The 17851-nt window shown below is 37.8% G+C and overlaps 1 protein-coding gene and 1 long non-coding RNA gene across 3 annotated transcripts in view; one reads left to right on the top strand and one right to left on the bottom strand.

Moving 5' to 3' along the window:
* SERPINE3 (serpin family E member 3) overlaps nucleotides 1-17851 on the bottom strand; it is a 33525-nt gene that overhangs the window by 2196 nt on the left and 13478 nt on the right. For both annotated transcript variants that reach the window (XM_027064773.2, XM_027064772.2), the window contains exons 6-8: nucleotides 11744-11844; nucleotides 955-1041; nucleotides 367-450 (exon numbers count right to left, since the gene is read on the bottom strand). In XM_027064773.2, the coding sequence (XP_026920574.1) occupies nucleotides 367-450; nucleotides 955-1041; nucleotides 11744-11844 (272 nt within the window). The remainder of the gene's footprint in view (nucleotides 1-366; nucleotides 451-954; nucleotides 1042-11743; nucleotides 11845-17851) is intronic.
* LOC106972667 (uncharacterized) lies at nucleotides 58-17824 on the top strand. The gene is made up of 4 exons (XR_001429875.3): nucleotides 58-1474; nucleotides 2116-2195; nucleotides 2794-2888; nucleotides 12435-17824. It is a non-coding gene; the product is annotated as an uncharacterized LOC106972667 (long non-coding RNA).

Here is a 17851-nt window from a genome sequence, read left to right on the forward strand (position 1 = left end):
GAGGCAACAATGGGGGGCCGGGGCGGGGGGGGGGGGGGACTCAAGATGAATCACTTACATTACTTTCATGATCTGTCTGAGTCTTACCCAGCAGTAGAAACCTGAATTTTTAAAAATCCACATCAACAAAAAAAATGAGCCGAAAAGCCAAAAACCACACGGAGGGTATTAGTTTCCTTTGTAGTTAAGAAATGTTCCCCTTTCTCAGGATACGCGACAAGAAACTGGGAAGCTTCTGAAGCACCATAGAAACTAGCTAGAAGGAATGCTTGTTTTAGGCTGCAGTGGACAAATGGGCGCTTGTTGCTAGAGAGATGCTGATAAATATTTAATATATCTGAATGGTGTCCAGAAATACTGTCATACCTGTGTTGGGTTCTCTCAGGAAAAAGAAGAATGGCCGATCTGCTTTAAAAAAAGGAATCCGAGACCTTTTCAGTAACAACAGAGCTGCAGGAGGGAAAGAATAGGAGACTATTACATTTTTTATTCATTTGAGGGAAGTCACTATTAAAATTGGAGCCGAAGTCAGTTATATCCCTTGATTTCTGAAGAAATCAGAACATCCTAATGTATTTGTGTAGTGTTATGATGGGGTACAAATGGGAAAATTAAAGAGAAAAGATGCCACTTAGCAACCCTGTGTCCCATTTTCAAAATGTTCCATGGAATGAATTCCTTACTGAAGGTAATTTTCAGAATGACTTCATCCCTTGTTTATGGGGATGATGGTACAAATCCTTTTCAAACTGGATTTCTCTTCTCTCGCCATTTTTCAAACTCTGTGTGTTAACCTTCCTTTTTAAAAAATGCTATACCACATATACCACATCTGGACTTGGGGTTTTGAGTGGGAAAGTTTAGAAATGTGGAGATTGAACTGGATAAACCTAACAAAGGCATAGAAGGGCAAGAGGTGTGACTTGAGCACTGCTGACCCCTTGATGAACATACCGGTGGCTGTAGACGCCTTGCTGCCTTCCTCGGAAACCTCAATCTTGGCTTTGTGGATCGCTTCAGAAACATAAAAGCCATCTTGGCCTAATCCCAAGAAATAAAAATGTGAATTGCTTATTTCCATTTTTAATGCATTTGGCTTAAGGATTTGAGTGTACTTTTAAAGAACGCACTTAATGACAGTCTCATGCTGCTTACTATAGCTAGGGAGAGATTTGTTTGGAAAATTCTGAAGCTGCGATTTTTTATGTAACTTTCAAAACCTCTGATTTGGTGAGTTTGATAAATAACCCCTCCCAAATTAATATTTAGAGCTGGGCCCTGTTTTTTCAATGTTAATTTTCCCAAGTAACTTGTAGTTAATACTGAAATCCTCAGCCAGTATTTTCACCAGAGGATGTGTCAAAATGCAGATTCTGGAGTCCAAGAATCCTTTTTCAGCCGGCTTCTGAGATGGTTTCCCTTGAATGCTTTCTTGGACTGCATTTTCAGAGCCACTTTTAAATGACAGTTACAGGTTTGTACTATGGGCCTTAAAAGGCATAACTCAGTGTATTAAAAATGTGTCTCAAGCTGCATTCTATATACTGAGGTATATCAGTTAGGCAATTAACTTGCATGGGCTAGCATCTGGGAAGATAATGAGAGGTCAGAACTATAATAGTTGTGTGCTATCAACTTCAAAGATGTAAGCTTAGCAAATAGGAATAGGAGTGATTAAGTTGGAGGAACTGACAGGTTTTTGTAATTTAACCATTAATCATTTTTAAACAGCTCTCCACAGTGAAATGGTACTTGACATAATATTGAAGGAAAGTAAGAACCTTTAGAACTAGAAGAAACTTCAGAAGTCAGTTATACCAACCCTTTCATTTGAGAATGAGCTGTTAAGTGATCTGAAGTCATGCACTTGATAGAAGTAGAACTTGGGCCTTTGTAGGTTTTCTGACCGTGCAGCACCCATTTCTACCCCACCCCTCCACACAAACAATGCCACCTTTCAAAAAGTGTATTCTAGTCACCTCTCGCATGCCACTGGAAAGGGGTCTGTGGCATGAGCCTTAAAATAGTCATTTCAATATACATGTTGTATTTAGAGAGAGCTGTGTTTCATCTTAGACTAATTAAATTGTTTTGCATTTTTCATGCACATGCAAGGAGAAGCAAATGAATGTCGTGAGAGCATAAAACCAGCCGAGTATAGGATGTGCAGCAGGTTCATCCATCTTCTAAATAAGGTATACCCAGGAAATTGTGAGCTGGCTGTATTTGTTGTAAGAAACAGTTATTTTCCAGCATCATTGAAGGGGACCAGACAAGGGCCAGCGGAAGGGAAAAATCAATGGAAACATTGATCTGGTATCATTTGTCCTAAAACCAGTAAAGAATCTGATTTATTTAGACTGATTTAGAGACCTAGTTGGTTCTCTAGGATCTGTAGGATCTTTTAGAAAGTAAATTTATCTCTAATTAATTGTCTCTCTCATTCGTTGAACGAACAAATGCAGTGCCAGAGTTAGAATTCTGTGGATGAAAAAAAAAATGATTCTTTGATGGTCATGAGGTTTTACTAATCTGTGATTTCATGACTATGGTATGGTGTCTGAACATTTAAAATAAGTGTTAATGAAGTTAGCCGAAGTTCACTATGAAACTCTGTATCAGCTAAAATGTAGTAAATGTGGTTGTGTTAGAGACCAGGCACCTTGACACAGTGTGAAAAATGGGACCAATTGGTATGAGTGAGTCTTTGGTTAGATAGACTTGGCTATTACAATTTCTGGATACTGCAGTCAAGGAGCTTCATTTAAAGAGCTTTTCTCCATCACACTATAGGAGTGGCCCGATAATTGACAGTTACATGTTGGCACAGCCAAGATCCGTGGCCTGTCTTGCCCCAGCATCCACACCTCTCTTAAATTATATCTCTGGTAAGACTTAACATTTCAGAAGACCAACATTTGTGATCAAAATAAGAATTCAGGAGTCATCTGTAGGTTTGCGTTTTTCTTCTTGTGTGATCTTGTATTACAGATCCCTATTTGCTTGCTTTTGTCAAGTAGCTACTGAAATGTTATGCAACTAATGAAGTCAACCTAGAAGAATCCAAGCACGGAGGAATCTTCCTACTTTGGGCTCATCTTTTCCTGTTGGCATTGTTGGCAGTTGCTTTGTGCCATTGAGGGTCATACAACCTGTTTTCCCCAAATTTGTTCCCAGATTGTTTATAGGTGCTATTCTATAAAAAGGGTTCCATGATGAATTAAGATGGGAAATGCAGGTTGAATAGTTTTGTGCTTTTGTTTTTACTAGTGGACTTCTTAGAGCTGATTATTTGCTATTGTTTGTAGTGAATCTCTGCAGGAAGACTGTAATATGTAGTGTTTAACCATAGAAAGACCCACACCATCCCCTGTCTCTAAATTGACCAGATTAGCATTCTGGGAAAGTGTAGCCCCCTATAAACCATTTGCTCCTATATTACATTTCATTATCCAAAGCAAAGTAGTAAGATTCTTCCTACCCTTCCTCCTGGCATACTCTCCACTCTTCCATAATATTGTCAAGTGTTTATGTCAACCTTTCTTTTTAGATTGTTAGCTTCTAGAAGGCAGAAGCTATTTTATCAGTTTTAAACCTTTTTTACTTCACCTAACATAATAATGCTTGGTACATCTATGTGTTCAGTAAACGTTGGGTGAGTGAATAATAGACACTCTTCATGTTGTACATTTGTTTCATTTCTCCATAAAACAGCTGCCTTAATATTCTTGAGTCTGATTTCACCTGTAAGGAAATGTTGGTTGGTATCTATAAAATCATAGGGGTACAGTACAGAATAGGTCTTCAGCAAGTTTCACCCAAACGACTGTTTCAGTGTTCGTAGAGACCATCATTCTTTGTTCGTAGAGACCTCTTTCCCCTTTGTTCGTAGAGACCATCATTCTTTGTGTGTGGTTGATCAGTCTCAAAAGGCTTAAGAGTCTTCTTCCTAATGACATTGTGTAAACACAAGACTTGGAAAATGTAAACCAATATCCCAACATTTGATCCTCAGCTTCTCATAATGTAGGATAAACATCATTTGCTGTGTTATTTGCCTTTCCAATTATTATTACTTACTATTGACAAATTAAGTGGCTTTAAAAAAGTTATTACCAGAATTTCCTTCTAGTTTATCTTTCTCCTCTTTTTATTGCTTAGTTGTAAAATATGGAATGTGTCCGTAAAATATGGAATAGCACCGAGCCCAGGATATAGAGAGAGATTACTAAAAAGAATCTGAAATGGCCCCTGAAGCCAGGATGTGGTTTGTTGCTTTCTCTATTCTCCTCTTGTCCACTTCTCTTGCCACCCTAGCTTTATTGGATTATAACTGATATAACATGTAAGTTTAAGGTGCACAATGTGATGATTTGATATATGTATATACTGCAAAATGATTACCACAATAAGATTAGTAAACACATTTGTTGCCTCACATAGTTACAATTTTTTTTGCGTGTATTAAATTGTAAGATCTATTGTCTTTGCAACTTTCAAATAGACAGTACAGTATTGTTGACTATAGTCACCATGCTGTACATTACATCCCTAGAACTTATAACTGGGAGTTCGTACCCTTTGACCACCTTCACTCAACTCCCCAACTCCCCCGCTCCTTGCCTCTGGCAACCATCAATCTACTCTGTATTTCTATGAGGTTTGATTTTGGTTTAGGTTCCACATGTAAGTGAGATTATATAGTGTTTGTCTTTCTGTATGATTTTTTTCACTTAGCATAATGCCCTCAAGGTTTTTCTATGTTGTTGCCAATAGCAGGATTTCCTTCTTTTTTATGGCTAAATACTATTCCATCAAAATATATATATACCACAGCTTCTTTATCCATTCATCCGTTGATGGACACTTAGGTTTTTTTTCTGTATCTTGGCTATTGCAAATAATGCTGCTGTGAACACGAGGGTGCAGTTATCTCTTTGACAGTGATTTAATTTCCTTTGACTACATACTCAGACGTAGAACTGCTGGATCATGTGGTAGTTCTATTTTTATTTTTTTGAGGAACCTCCATAGTGCCTTCCATAGTGGTTGGACTGATTTACATTCCTCTCAATAGTGCACGAGGGTTCCTTTTTCTATATCCTTGCCAGTATTTATTTTTTGTCTTTTTGATAATAGCCATTCTAACAGGTATGAGGTGATATCTCACTGTAGTTTTGATTTGCATTTCCCTGATGATTAGCGATATTCACCATATTTCCATGTGCCTGTTGGCCATTTGAATAATCTTATTGGGAAAAACGTTCATTCAGATACTCTGTCCCATTTAAAAATCAGATTATTATTATTTGCAATTAAGTTGTGTGAGTTCCCTATATATTTTAGATATTAATCTTTTAGATATGTGGTTTATAAATATTTTCTCCCATTCTGTAGGTTGCCTTTTCATTTTGTTAGTTGTTTCTTTTGCTATGAAGATGCTTTTAGTTGGATGTAGTCCCACTTGTTTATAGCTTTTGTTGCTTATACTTTTGGTGTCAGATCCAAAAAATCATTGCCAAGACCAATTTCAAGGAACTTTTCTCCTATGTTTTCTTCTAGGAGTTTTATGGTTTCAGACATTTAAGTCTCTAATCCATTTTGAGTTAATTTTTGTGAATGTTATAAAATAGGGGTCCAGTTTTATTCTTTTGCATCTGAATATCCAGTTTTCCCAGCACCATTTATTGAAAAGACTATCTTTTCCCCATTGAGTAATCTTGGCTTCCTTGTCAAATATTAGTTGACTGTATATACATAGATTTAGTTCTGGGGTCTTGATTCTGTCCCATTTCCCTATGTGTCTGTTTTTATGCCAGTACCTTACTGTTTTGATTACTATATATTCATAATACAGTTTGAACTCAGGAAGTGTGATCCCTTTAGCTTTGTTTTTTTCTCAGGATTGCTTTGGATATTTGGGGATTTTTTTGGTTCCATATGAATTTTAGAGTTGTTTTTTCTATTTCTGTGGAAAATGTTATTGGCATTGGCATTTTGGTAGGGAGTGCATTGAATCTGAGGATTTATTTGGGTAGAATAGACCCTTTAACAATATTAATTTCTCTGATCCATGAACACAGGATATTTTTCCATTTATTTGTATATTTTTCAATTTCTTTCATCAATGTGCTGTGGTTTTCAATGTAGAGATAGTTCACCTCCCTTGGTTAAATTTATTCCTAAGTATTTTAATGTTTCTGATGCAACTATCAGTGAAATGGAATTGTTTTCTTTATTTCTTTTTCAGGTACTTCATTGTTAGTATAAAGAAACACAACTGATACTTGCATGTTCATTTTGTATCCTGCAACTTTACTGAATTCGTTGATTTATTGTAATTATGTGCCACTATTACAATATTAGAGAATCTAATTTTGACTATATATTTACCACTACCAATAATTTTTATATATTCATACATTTTTACAACATTAATTAGCATCCTTTTATTTCAACTTGAAGAATGTCCTTTAGCATATCTTGTAAGGCAGGTCGAGTGGTGATAAACTCCCTTAGTTTTTGTTGGTTTGGAAAACTTTTATCTTTGCTTCACTTGTGAAGGGACAACTTTGCCAGGTATACTATTCTTGGTTGACAGGGTTGGTTTTTTTCTTCCACCCTCCAAAATTTTGTATATGTCATTCCACTATATCCTGGCCTGTAGTTTCTGTTGAGAAATCCATTGGTCATCTTATGTGGGTTCTCTTGTACGTAACTTGTTTCTTCTCTCTGGCGGCTTTTAAAGTTCTTTGACTTTCAACAATTTAATTATAATGTGTCTTGGTGTAGCCTTTTTTGGGTTCAACCTATTGGGATTCCTTGGGCATTATGAATCTGGAACCCCCTTTCATCTCCCCATGTTTGGAAAGCTTTCAGCCATTATTGCTTTAAGTAGTTTCTCTTTTTTACCCCTCATTTTTTGGAATTCTCATTATGAGTATATGTTTTTTTCTGTGGAGTCCCCAATTCCTATAGGCTTTCTGCAGTCTTTCATTCTTTTTTTTTTTTTTTTTTTTGCTCTTCTGACTAGATAATTTCAAATGACTTATCTTCTAGTTCATTGATTCTTTCCTCTGCTTAGCTGAGTCTGTTGTTGAAGCTCTTTATTGAATTCTTTGGTGCAGTCATTGTACTCTTCAGCTTTAGGATCTCTGTTTAGTTTTTTTGTTTTGTTTTGTTTGATGGTTTCTATTTCTTTCTTGAACTTTTAATTTTGTTCATGCATTGTTTTCCAAATATTGTTTAGTTGTCTGTGTGTTCTTGTAGTTTGCTGAACTGTTTTAAGAGGATTATCTGAATTCTTTGCCAGACAGTTCATACATCTCCATTTCTTTAGGGTAGTTATTGGAGCTTTATTCATTTCTTTTGATGATGTCATATTTTTCTGATTTTTCATGGTCCTTGCTTCTTTGTATTGGTATCTGTGCATTTAAGTAAGTAGTCTCCTTTTCCAGGCTTTACAGGTTTGCTTTGGCAAGTAAAGACTTTTACCAATTAGCTGATAGCATTTGTGGGTAGGTGGGGCTTGCTATCAGGATCTCTATTTGGGCAAAGCCTTTCTATGTGCTCTGAGGTTGCAGGGGGGTGCTGCTGGCTGGGTTCTGTGGTTGGGTGGGACTGCTGGTTGGGTTCTGTATTCAAGTGGGTCTGCTGGGTGGGCTCCCTGTTTTGGTGGGGCTTCTGGCTATGACCCACTGTCAGGTTAAGCCACTAGCCCTGCAATCAACTCTGGTCAAATGGGGTTGTAGGCTGTGTTCCCTGACAGAGTAGTGCCACTGGTTGGACACCATGACTGGGTAGTTATGGGATGGGCTCCACGATCCTTCCTGGTCAGGTGGAGTCTCACACTGTGATTCCCAAATGGATGGTGCTGCCGGCTGGACTCCATGTTCAGGTGGGGCTGCCAGCTGTGCCCTGAAGATGGGTGGGGATGCAGACTGGGCTCTGTGACTTGGTAACACTGTGGGCTGGGCTGCAAGGCTTCCCAAGGTCATTTCTTCAGGCCCTTTGGTTACTTGGGGGTAGAGGATATGCTCAACAGTTGGGCAGGGCTGCTTGGCCAGGATCTCTGCCCAAGCACAGCTTTAGGATGGGCTTCTCAGCTATCTGAGTTCTCTGGTCAGGCTTCCTCAATGGATGGTACTTGAGATTATGCTTAGGTGTCGGGCAGGGCTGTGAATTCACTTTTCTTCAAGGTAGAGTGGTAGTACGGTCCATTGATTAGGTAGTATAGTCCACTGACTGTAGAATCAGGCAGGACTGCCAACCAAGCTCTCTAGCAAGATGGGGCAACCAGGCTGGCTTTGTAAGTGGGAATTGCTGCTAGCTGAGATCTTTGCTTGGGTACTGCTACAGGCAGGAACATGGTCTGCCAAGGTTTGAAGGCTGGTTCATGTAAGGCTTGTCCTCCCGCCCCATCTCTATCTGATTATTAGTTATCTCCAGGAGGCAATATCTGAATAGATCTTCTAGAAAGTGTCCTGGAAGAGTTGGGTGTCCACCTTGGCTCCCTTTTCTCACTGGAGAAACTGTAGTAGGCCTGGAAGGGCCCTCTTGGTGCACTGCCGTGTCAGCCTGGAGGAAGGGTGATGCAGTCCGAGTGTAGCTGCGCCTCTTACCTTTCTAATGTGGTCCTTCTCGGTCTCTGTGGTTCAGAGGGGTACTTCAGCTTATATCTGGGAGCTGGGATTTTCACAGTGGTGACTTGTCTATGGATAGTTGTTAGGTGGCCTTCTTGGGAGGGGAACTGAAGTTGGGAATGATCTATCTGACATTCTTGCCGACCTAGTGCAGTGCTGATCAGTCATCTGGTGTGGCATAAGTTAACTTCAGTATGCAACCAAACAACTATGTGTGCTTTGCTCATTTAAGTTGTAGTAACTTGGAGCTTGTAGTTCTTACCGAACAGAGTTCAGAACCTAATTACTCCTTTGTAAAAGTCAAGAATAAGATAGTTTCTTCAAAGGTTTAAGTTTGTGCAAAAGAAGTATTTCTTGGATTAGGAAGCATGGGTTTGTATCAAAGCCTGCTGATCCTTCTGATTACTCAAGAAATAAATCTCTAGCTGACATCTTTAGTGTAAGTGAAACTGGAATCACTCTTAAAAGCTTTATAACATGTAGTATCAAGGGTGCCTGGGGAGAAAAATGATAGCCTAGGCTCAGTTGGGCCTTAAGATGATATTGAACAAGTTTTTTTCAGGCAGCAAAAAAGGATTTGATGCCATGAAGGAAGAGATAGGCGAGTAGTGACTTTTAAATGTGGAAGGAGAACTTGAGTAAAGTGATTCTGGGCATTGGAACCAAATGGAGAGAAAAGGTCAAATGTCCTGTAGTTTGAGCTTCTGTCAATAGTACAAAACTACTTGGTAACTTCTCGTTAATTGTAAGAAGGGAGACCAGCATTTTCTGATGACTTATTTTCTGGCAAGCTCTCTGCTGATAGTTTGCGATATGTTGAGGAATTTTATTTCCATAAGTAAGATATGAGATGGGTGGTAGCGACCTCATTTTAGGAATGATGAAACTATTTGTTAGACAGAGTCAGTCACCATGTCTCTATAATTAAGTCAACAGCCCACTTAAGCATAGAAGTGACTAGTCTCTTGATTATGTTTAAAGAAGGGCATTGGAAAGCAATATTTTAGTTGGTAAACTTTATCTGTAAAGGTCAAGATACTAAATACTTTAGCAACTGCAGGCCATATGGCGTCTGTTGCAACTGCCTAATTCTGCAGTGTAGCAGGAATACAGCCATAGATGATCTGTAAAAAAATGGGAGTGGCTATGTTTCATTAAAACTTTATAAAAACAGGGATGGGTCATTATTTGGTGATACATCTTATTAGAGGAACAAAACTTTATGGGAGAAGATAAGGCTGATGTGTTTTATCATGTAAGATATTTGAATTCAAACTTCACACTTGGCACATGCTAACTGCTTGATAAATAGTTAACAACTTAAATCAATGAGCCTATATTTCTGCTGATTTGAACAAACATACATAGACCTTAATTGCATTATAAAAAAGGTACCAAAAAGAATGTTCTTTCTAAAGTAGGTTGCTTGTTACATCTTGTCAGGAGAGCTTATGGGCCTTGAAAATCTTTACCAGTAGGGGAGCTGCATGATATGGGTCAAGCTCAGTCCTGTTTGAGGACACAGGATTAATGGCACTTTGAGATGTACTTCCAGGACATAAAGGCAGAGAGATTAAGAGCTATGAAGGAACAATCAGTGTCATAGTGATTAACTGAATGTAGTGTTGTAGAAGAAAAGGTAAAAATGGCCCCAGAGTTTTGAACTAGAATGATCAAAAGAAGAATAGTATCATCATCAACAACAGGAATGCCCTAGCTGAGGTCTGGAGTCACAAGAAGACACTGTGATTGCATTTTGTACATTATTACAGATAGAACATACTGAAGTTCTTAATCCCTTCCTCTTTCCTTGACCTCTGATCCTTTCACTCTACTGTTCTTCTATTCCCTACAGTGTCAGATTATGCCTGCGTCACCATGGAAATTTTCTGGTTGAGTCATTCAACCAAGTCAACAATATTTATTGGATATCCACAGTGTGCCAAGCATTGTTGGAGGCACTGTGCCCAAACTTGACTAGTGCTTTGATTATATCTTTGCATGTCTAGGTAATGAGTACACAGCTGGTGGGTTTTAAACACTCTAGAATAGATCCTTCCTCCTGTGCTTTATTTGATAAGTAACTGCCATTTAGTCTGGTCACATCTAAAGCACAAGCCAAGACTGCTTTTGTGGACCAAATTCCTGTGTGTGTGTGTGTGAGTGTGTGTGTGTGTGTGTGTGTGACTGCTTAAAAAAGAAGATTTTGAGTAATGCTTTAGAAAACTCTGTGTTATGAGGTTCTAGCATTTTAAGTGGAGATTCTAAAAAAAAAATAAAAAAAAATAAAGTGGAGATTCTGAAGCTCTTTGGGCACAGAAAGCATCAAGGTCAATGAAGATGCCAATGGATATTAGTATCCAGAGCAGAAACAAACCTGAGCCTTTGGAGTTAGAAATAGTTTATCTAATGGTTTCTGAGAGGATTCTGGAACATAAGGTTTTGGCATTCCATTCTTTTTAAATATATGATGTAAGTTCCCTGTCAGATCATAAGCAAATACAGTTCCTATTGATTAGTAGTAGCATGTCCACTAGGGGCAAATAAATTTAATATGGACTTTGGGAAGGAGAACATTTTAGGGCAAGGTTACAGGTACGTGAGTAACTTGAAGAAAGGAAGTTGGGTGGTTGAGGGAAAGTTTCAAGGTTAGCTTATTAGAAGCCAGAAGTGATACAAGGAGGGAGGGAGAAGGAGGAGGGAGGAACAAAGGGCGACTGTGAGGCTGGCATGACAGTGGGAGGTCAGAATGAAGACCTCTGTTGTTGAACCACTGTCTCTGGCAGGTTCCTAGTCATGATAGGCAGAGGGAGGGTGAGTTGTATTGTGTTCTACGGCCATTGACCTCGCCCTGAAGGTGGTCTCCCAAAACGGTGCTTAAAGGTTTCAAGAAACACTCCTCCCCCACAAAGTCCAACTCAAATTTGACTGTTATCTGAAGCAACATATTTTTATATAAAGCAAAGCTCTTTCTTTATCCTTTTAAAAATGTTAACTCTGACTGTACCATTGAAACCTCTGTAGATGAAAATCCCTTAATCAAAGTATGACAAAGCTGCCCCCAAGCACAATGCCAAAAAGCTTGAAAGAAGAAGTGTTACCTGAAATTCCTTTCAAGTTAGCTTTGAGTGGATCAAAAAGATCGGTGACTCCCCAAGAATTTAAAATGCTTTTTAAATTGAAATGATTTTGGATCCTGAATCTAAAAAACAAAAGCAAACCATCAACTTTCATTTAAAAATCTCATTCAAAATATTTTCATACACACCACGACTGCCAAACTCCCTAACTTGGAAGTCAGGGATCTCCAGCCTCATTTCTAGCTTTGTATTTCATAGCTCCTTCTCATAAACCTTACACACTGACTAGTCTGATCACACAGGGCTCTCTCCCACCTCTGTATCTTTGCTTCTGCTGTTCTTTACAGGTCTTTTCCATGTCCTTTGATTGCCTTTGAGTTACTACTCTTTCCTCCAAGTCCAATGCAATTGTGATCCCCTCCTCCCCTCTCCAGCTGTTTTGTGGCATTTGGTCTTTAAAACCCCATTAACACTTTTTATGTTCTGCTCTTTGGATGTATAGAACATTCTGCTTCCTATTACTGTTATCTATGATATTGTAAATGACTTGAGAGGCTATCCCAGTTTTTTTAAATTTCCTAATAATAACTAATATTTAATGGGTGCTCACCCTGTGCTAGGCACTAGTTTTTTTATGTGGATTACCTATGTGCTTTATGTGGATTATCTTGTTTCATCTTCACATAATTATGTTATTATCCTCATTTTACAGGTGAAAAAACTGACGCCTAAAGAGATTAAGACACTTGCCCGAGATGACATAAAGAGTACGTGGTGGAGCTCAACTCAAAGCAAGGCTGTTTGAGTGCAAAGCCTGTGCCCTTGGCATCTACACTTTGCTACCTCCTGTCTCCTGAGGCATCTCACATAGTAGGTGCAGAAAAGAAGTTGTTGACTAATCAACAACTAATAGAGTGTCTCATTTAACATATTTATATTTGATAAGACATATTTTTCTGTTTGCTGCGTGCAGTGTGTGTCTTTGATGCACAGGAGGGAAGGAATGCAAGTTAAAGTTTTGGTTTTCCTAATAAGTCCTGAGAGCAGGAAGAATCAACACACCAACTTTGTAATATTTCTCCAAGGGCCAGGCATTTGCAATTTTACTGTTCAAGGAGGCTTTAAAAGGATTGCTCACATTATTTTTCTTTGAAAATAAAAAAGTTTGAAATGGCATTTAGACGGTCTTTTTGTATAAACTCTCCAGAACTTGTACAAGAGTAAAAATACTGGAAAAGACCATTTACTATTAAAGGTTTTCATTGCCATACAAGACAATGTGCCCAATATTTTAAACAGAAGTATCAGATTTTCCCATAAATATATGTTTTGGATCTTTAGAACGGTTTCCCAAAAAGATACATATGCTTTCTCCAACTATGCTGACATTCTCAAAACAATTTTGCATTACCTCTTCTGAAATTTTCATAAATGCTTAAAACACATTCTTTTTGAAAACTCTTAATACTGAAACACAGTGGTTAAGAGCATGAACTTGGGAGTTCATTGCCAGGGTTTGAATCCCAGCTCAGCCTCTTACTAGCTGAGTGACCTGGGGTAAGTTACTTTACCTCTCTTTAGCCTCGGTTTCCTCATTTGTGAAATGAGCATAATAGTAGTGCTTAGTTCTTAGCTTTGTGAAAATTAAGCAAAATAATTCTTATAAAGTGCTTAGAACAATGCCCAGTACAGCTCATACACTTCAATGCTACCATTGTGGTTTTCGTGTTTCTCAGGAATATTAAGAAAAAGCTAAGGGATATTGGAAGCCAAATATGGTGATTATGGTAGTTGATAAAACTGGGTAATATCATTTTTAGTAACTAAAGGTAATAGTGAGGTATGACCCTAAAAGGCGAGAGTAATTTTTTTTAAGTTTATTTATTTATTTTGAAGAGAGACAGAGAGAGAGAGAGACTGCGCAAGTCGGGGAGGGGCAGAGAGACAGGGAGAGAGAGAATCCCAAGCATTATCTGTGCTGTCAGCTCAGAGCCCGACATGGGGCTTGAACTCATGAACCGTGAGATCATGACCTGAGCCAAAATCAAGAGTCAGACGCCCAACCAAATGAGTCACCCAGGCACCCAATTTTTTTCTTATATGGCTATGAAGGCCAGCCCAGAAGAAATGTTTCAAAAATATCTTGAGTGGAAAAATTGCCCTTTACCAAAACCAGACAATGATATCATGAGAAAAGAAAACTAGACAAATATCCCTTATGAATAAAGATGCAAAATCCTCAACAAATACTAGCAAATTGAATCCAGCAATATATAAATCCCATCATGACCAAGTGAGATTTATCCCAGGAATGCAAGGTGGGTTTAACATATGAAAATCAATGTCAAACACCGTATTAACAGAATAAAGGACAAAGGTCACATGATCATCTCAATAAATGCAGAAAAGCGTGTAAAAAAAGCCAACACTCTGTCATGAAAACAAAAATCACTCAGTAAACTTGGGATATAAGAGAACTTTTTCAACCTTAAAAAGGGTCTCCACAGAAAACCCACAGCTTGCATCATACTGAATGGTAATGGTAAAAGACTGAACGCTTTCCTCCTAAGATCAGGAATCAGACCAGGATGTTCACCACTTTTATTTAACATCGTAATGATAGGTGTGCAGGGCAATTATGCCAGAAAAAGAAATAAAATGCGTCCAGATTAGAAAGGAAGAAGTAAACCTATCTCTATTCACAGATGACTTGGTCTTGTATATAGAAAATCTTAAGGAATATATACACGCAGAGGAAAAACTACTAGAACTAATAAATGATTTTGCCAAGGTGACAGGATGTGAGATAAAGGTACAAAAAATCAATGGCTTTTTTTTATATTAGCAATGAACAGTCTGAAAATAAAATCCCATTGATAACAGCATCAAAAGGAATAAAATACTTAGGGTTTTAACAAAAGAAATGCAAAACTTGTATACTGAAAACTAAAAGCTAAAAAACATAATTGAAAGAAACTGAAGAAAACATCAATAAAGTGAAAAACATCCCGTGTACAGATTGCGACAGCTAATATTGTCAGAAAGCAATATTCCCAAACTGATCTACAGAGTAAATATCATCATCATCAAAAGTTCAGCTGCCTTTTTGGCCAAAACTGATAACCTGATCCTAAAATTCCTATGAAAATGTATGGAACCCAGAATAGCCAAATAATTCTTGAAAAAAGAAGAACAAAGTTGAAGCACTAACATATCCTGATTTCTAAACATTATAGTAATCAAGACTGAATAATACTGAGTAAATTGTAGACATTTATGCCTATAGAATAGAATTGAAAGTCTAAAAATAAACCCATTCATTTATGGTCAATGAATTTCAAGAAAGGTACCAAGAAAATTCAATGGAAAAACAAATAGTCGTTTCAATAAATGGTGCTGGGACACAGCAATTGCCCTTCTAGGTATTTACCCAAAGGATACAATAATACAGATTCAAAGGGGTATATGCCCCCTGATGTTTATAGCAGCATTATCAACAACAGCCAAACTATGGAGAGAGCCCAAATGTCCATCGACTGATGAATGGATAAAGAATATTATGGTTTATACCCATAGACACACACACACACACACACACACACACACACACACACTGGAATATTACTCAGCCATCAAAAAGAATGAAATCTTGCCATTTGCAATGATGGGGATGGAACTAGAGTGTATTACACTAAGTGAAATAAGTCAGTCAAAGAAAGGCAAATACCATATGATTTCACTCATATGTGGAATTTAAAAAACAAAACATGACATTAGGGGAAGGGAAGGAAAAATAAAATAAGATAAAAACAGAGAGAGAGGCAAACTATAAGAGACTCTTAGAGAACAAAGTGAGGGTTCCTAGAGGGGAGGTGGGTGGGGGGATGGGCTAAATGGGGTGATACACAATAAGGAGAGCACTTGTTGGGATGAACATTGGGTATTATATGTAAGTGATGAATCACCAAATTCTCCTCCTGAAACCAATACTACACTACACGTTAACTAACTTGAATTTAAATAAAATCTTGGAAGAAAAAAAATCATGCTGGGACAACTGGATAACCACATGCAAAGAATGAAATTGGACCTCTGCCTCATTATACATACAAAAATTAATTCAAAATGAGTCAGAGACTTAAATATAAGAGCTAAGACTATAAAAATGCTAGAAAAACACAGACATAGATCTTTGTGATCTTGGTTAAACAATGGTTTCTTAGCTACGACATTAAAAGAAGCATAAGAAACAAAAGAAAAAATAAATTAACTGGACTTCATTAAAATTAAAAGCTTTTGTACTTCAAAGGACATCCTCAATGGTTATAGTGGAAGAGAGCCAAAGCATAAGAGACTCTTAAAAACTGAGAACAAACTGAGGGTTGATGGGGGGTGGAAGGGAGGGGAGGGTGGGTGATGGGTCTTGAGGAGGGCACCTTTTGGGATAAGTACTGGGTGTTGTATGGAAACCAATTTGACAATAAACTTCATATATTGAAAAAAAAACAAAGGACACCCTCAATAAAGTAAAAAGACGATCCATGAAATGGGAGAAAATATTTGCAAATTATATATCTGATAAAGGACTAATAACCAGAATATATAAAGCACCATGACAACTCAACAATAAAAAGACAACCTATTTAAAAATGGAGAAAAGATTCAAATAGATATTTCTTCAAAAGAGATATGTAAATGTTCAACAAGCACATGACAATATGCTTGACGTCATGGGTCATTAGAGAAATGCAAATGGAAGTCACAATGAGAAACCACCTCACACCAACTAGGATGGCTACAATAAAAAAGATGGGGGTTTTCTTCTCCTGTGGTTGTTGCTACTGTTGTGGGGTTAGATAGGTTGCATCCATCTTGCCTCCAGCCTGACCAAGAAGCCAAAACACAGAGGATGGCATTGCTGGAGGGCAGAGGAGGCGATGTCTTCCCAGGTAATGTAACTAAGAATAACTATATACTTCCTAAATGTAAGCTTTATAACAACGCTACTTTTTAACCCAAATTTGGGAAGCCAGTCTTTGTCTTCTCCCCACCTTCTTTCCCTCCACAATTCAAAACAAGAATGTAGTAAAATATACACAACATAACCATTTTAAGTGCATAATTCAATGGCCTTAAGAATATCCACATTGCTGTCCAACCACCACTGTTATCTTTCCACCATTCTGGAACTCTTTCATCACACCAAACTGAAAGTCTGTACCATTAACCATGAAGAGGGACTTATGAAAAAAAATGAACAATAACAAGTGTTGACAAGGGTATGGAGAAACTGGAACCTCTTGGATTGCTGGTGGGAATGTAAAATGGTGCAGCCCCTTGGAAAACTGTCTGTAGGTCCTCAAAATGTAAAGTGTAGAGTTAACACATGACCCAGGATTTTCATTCCTAGGTATATAACCAAGATCATTGAAAATATATATCATAAAAAAGTGTGCACATGAAAATTTTATAGGACCCAAAAAGTGAAAACAAGCAAAAAGTTTCCAGGCTCTTAAATGTCTATAAACTGATTAATGGATAAGTAGAATGTAGTATATTCATACAATGGAAAATTATTCAGCCATAAAAAAGAATGAAGTATTGATACATACTCTGACAAGGACGGACCTTGACGACATCGTGCTAAGTGAGAACAGCTAGACACAGAAGGGCTACATGTGGTATGATTTCATTTATGTGAAAGGTAGAGTAGTATAGACAAATCCACTGAGAGAAAGTAGATTAGTGGTTGCCTAGGAGTAGTGAGGAGAAGGAATGTGGAGTGACTGCTAATGGGTATGGAGTTTCTTTTTGAGGTGATGAAAATGTTCTGGAATTTGATAGTCGTGATGGTTGCACAACTTTGCCAATATACTAAAAACCTCTGAACTGTACACTTTAAAACAATTTTATGGTTATGTGAATTGTACCTTCGTTTAAAAAAAAAAAAAAAGAAAATACCCATAGAAAAGCACAATCCACACATGACGATGATCAGTAGCTCTTGGAAAGGAAGCCCAAAACTTCTGCATATATGAGATCTGATGGATTTTTAAGATACTTAGAAACAAACAAACAAAGAGAAAAAGAGACACGCCCAAAAACCAGACTCTGAAGTACAGAGAACAC

This window comes from Acinonyx jubatus, chromosome A1 (assembly GCF_027475565.1).
Source record: "Acinonyx jubatus isolate Ajub_Pintada_27869175 chromosome A1, VMU_Ajub_asm_v1.0, whole genome shotgun sequence".
Taxonomy (NCBI): Eukaryota; Metazoa; Chordata; class Mammalia; order Carnivora; family Felidae; genus Acinonyx; species Acinonyx jubatus.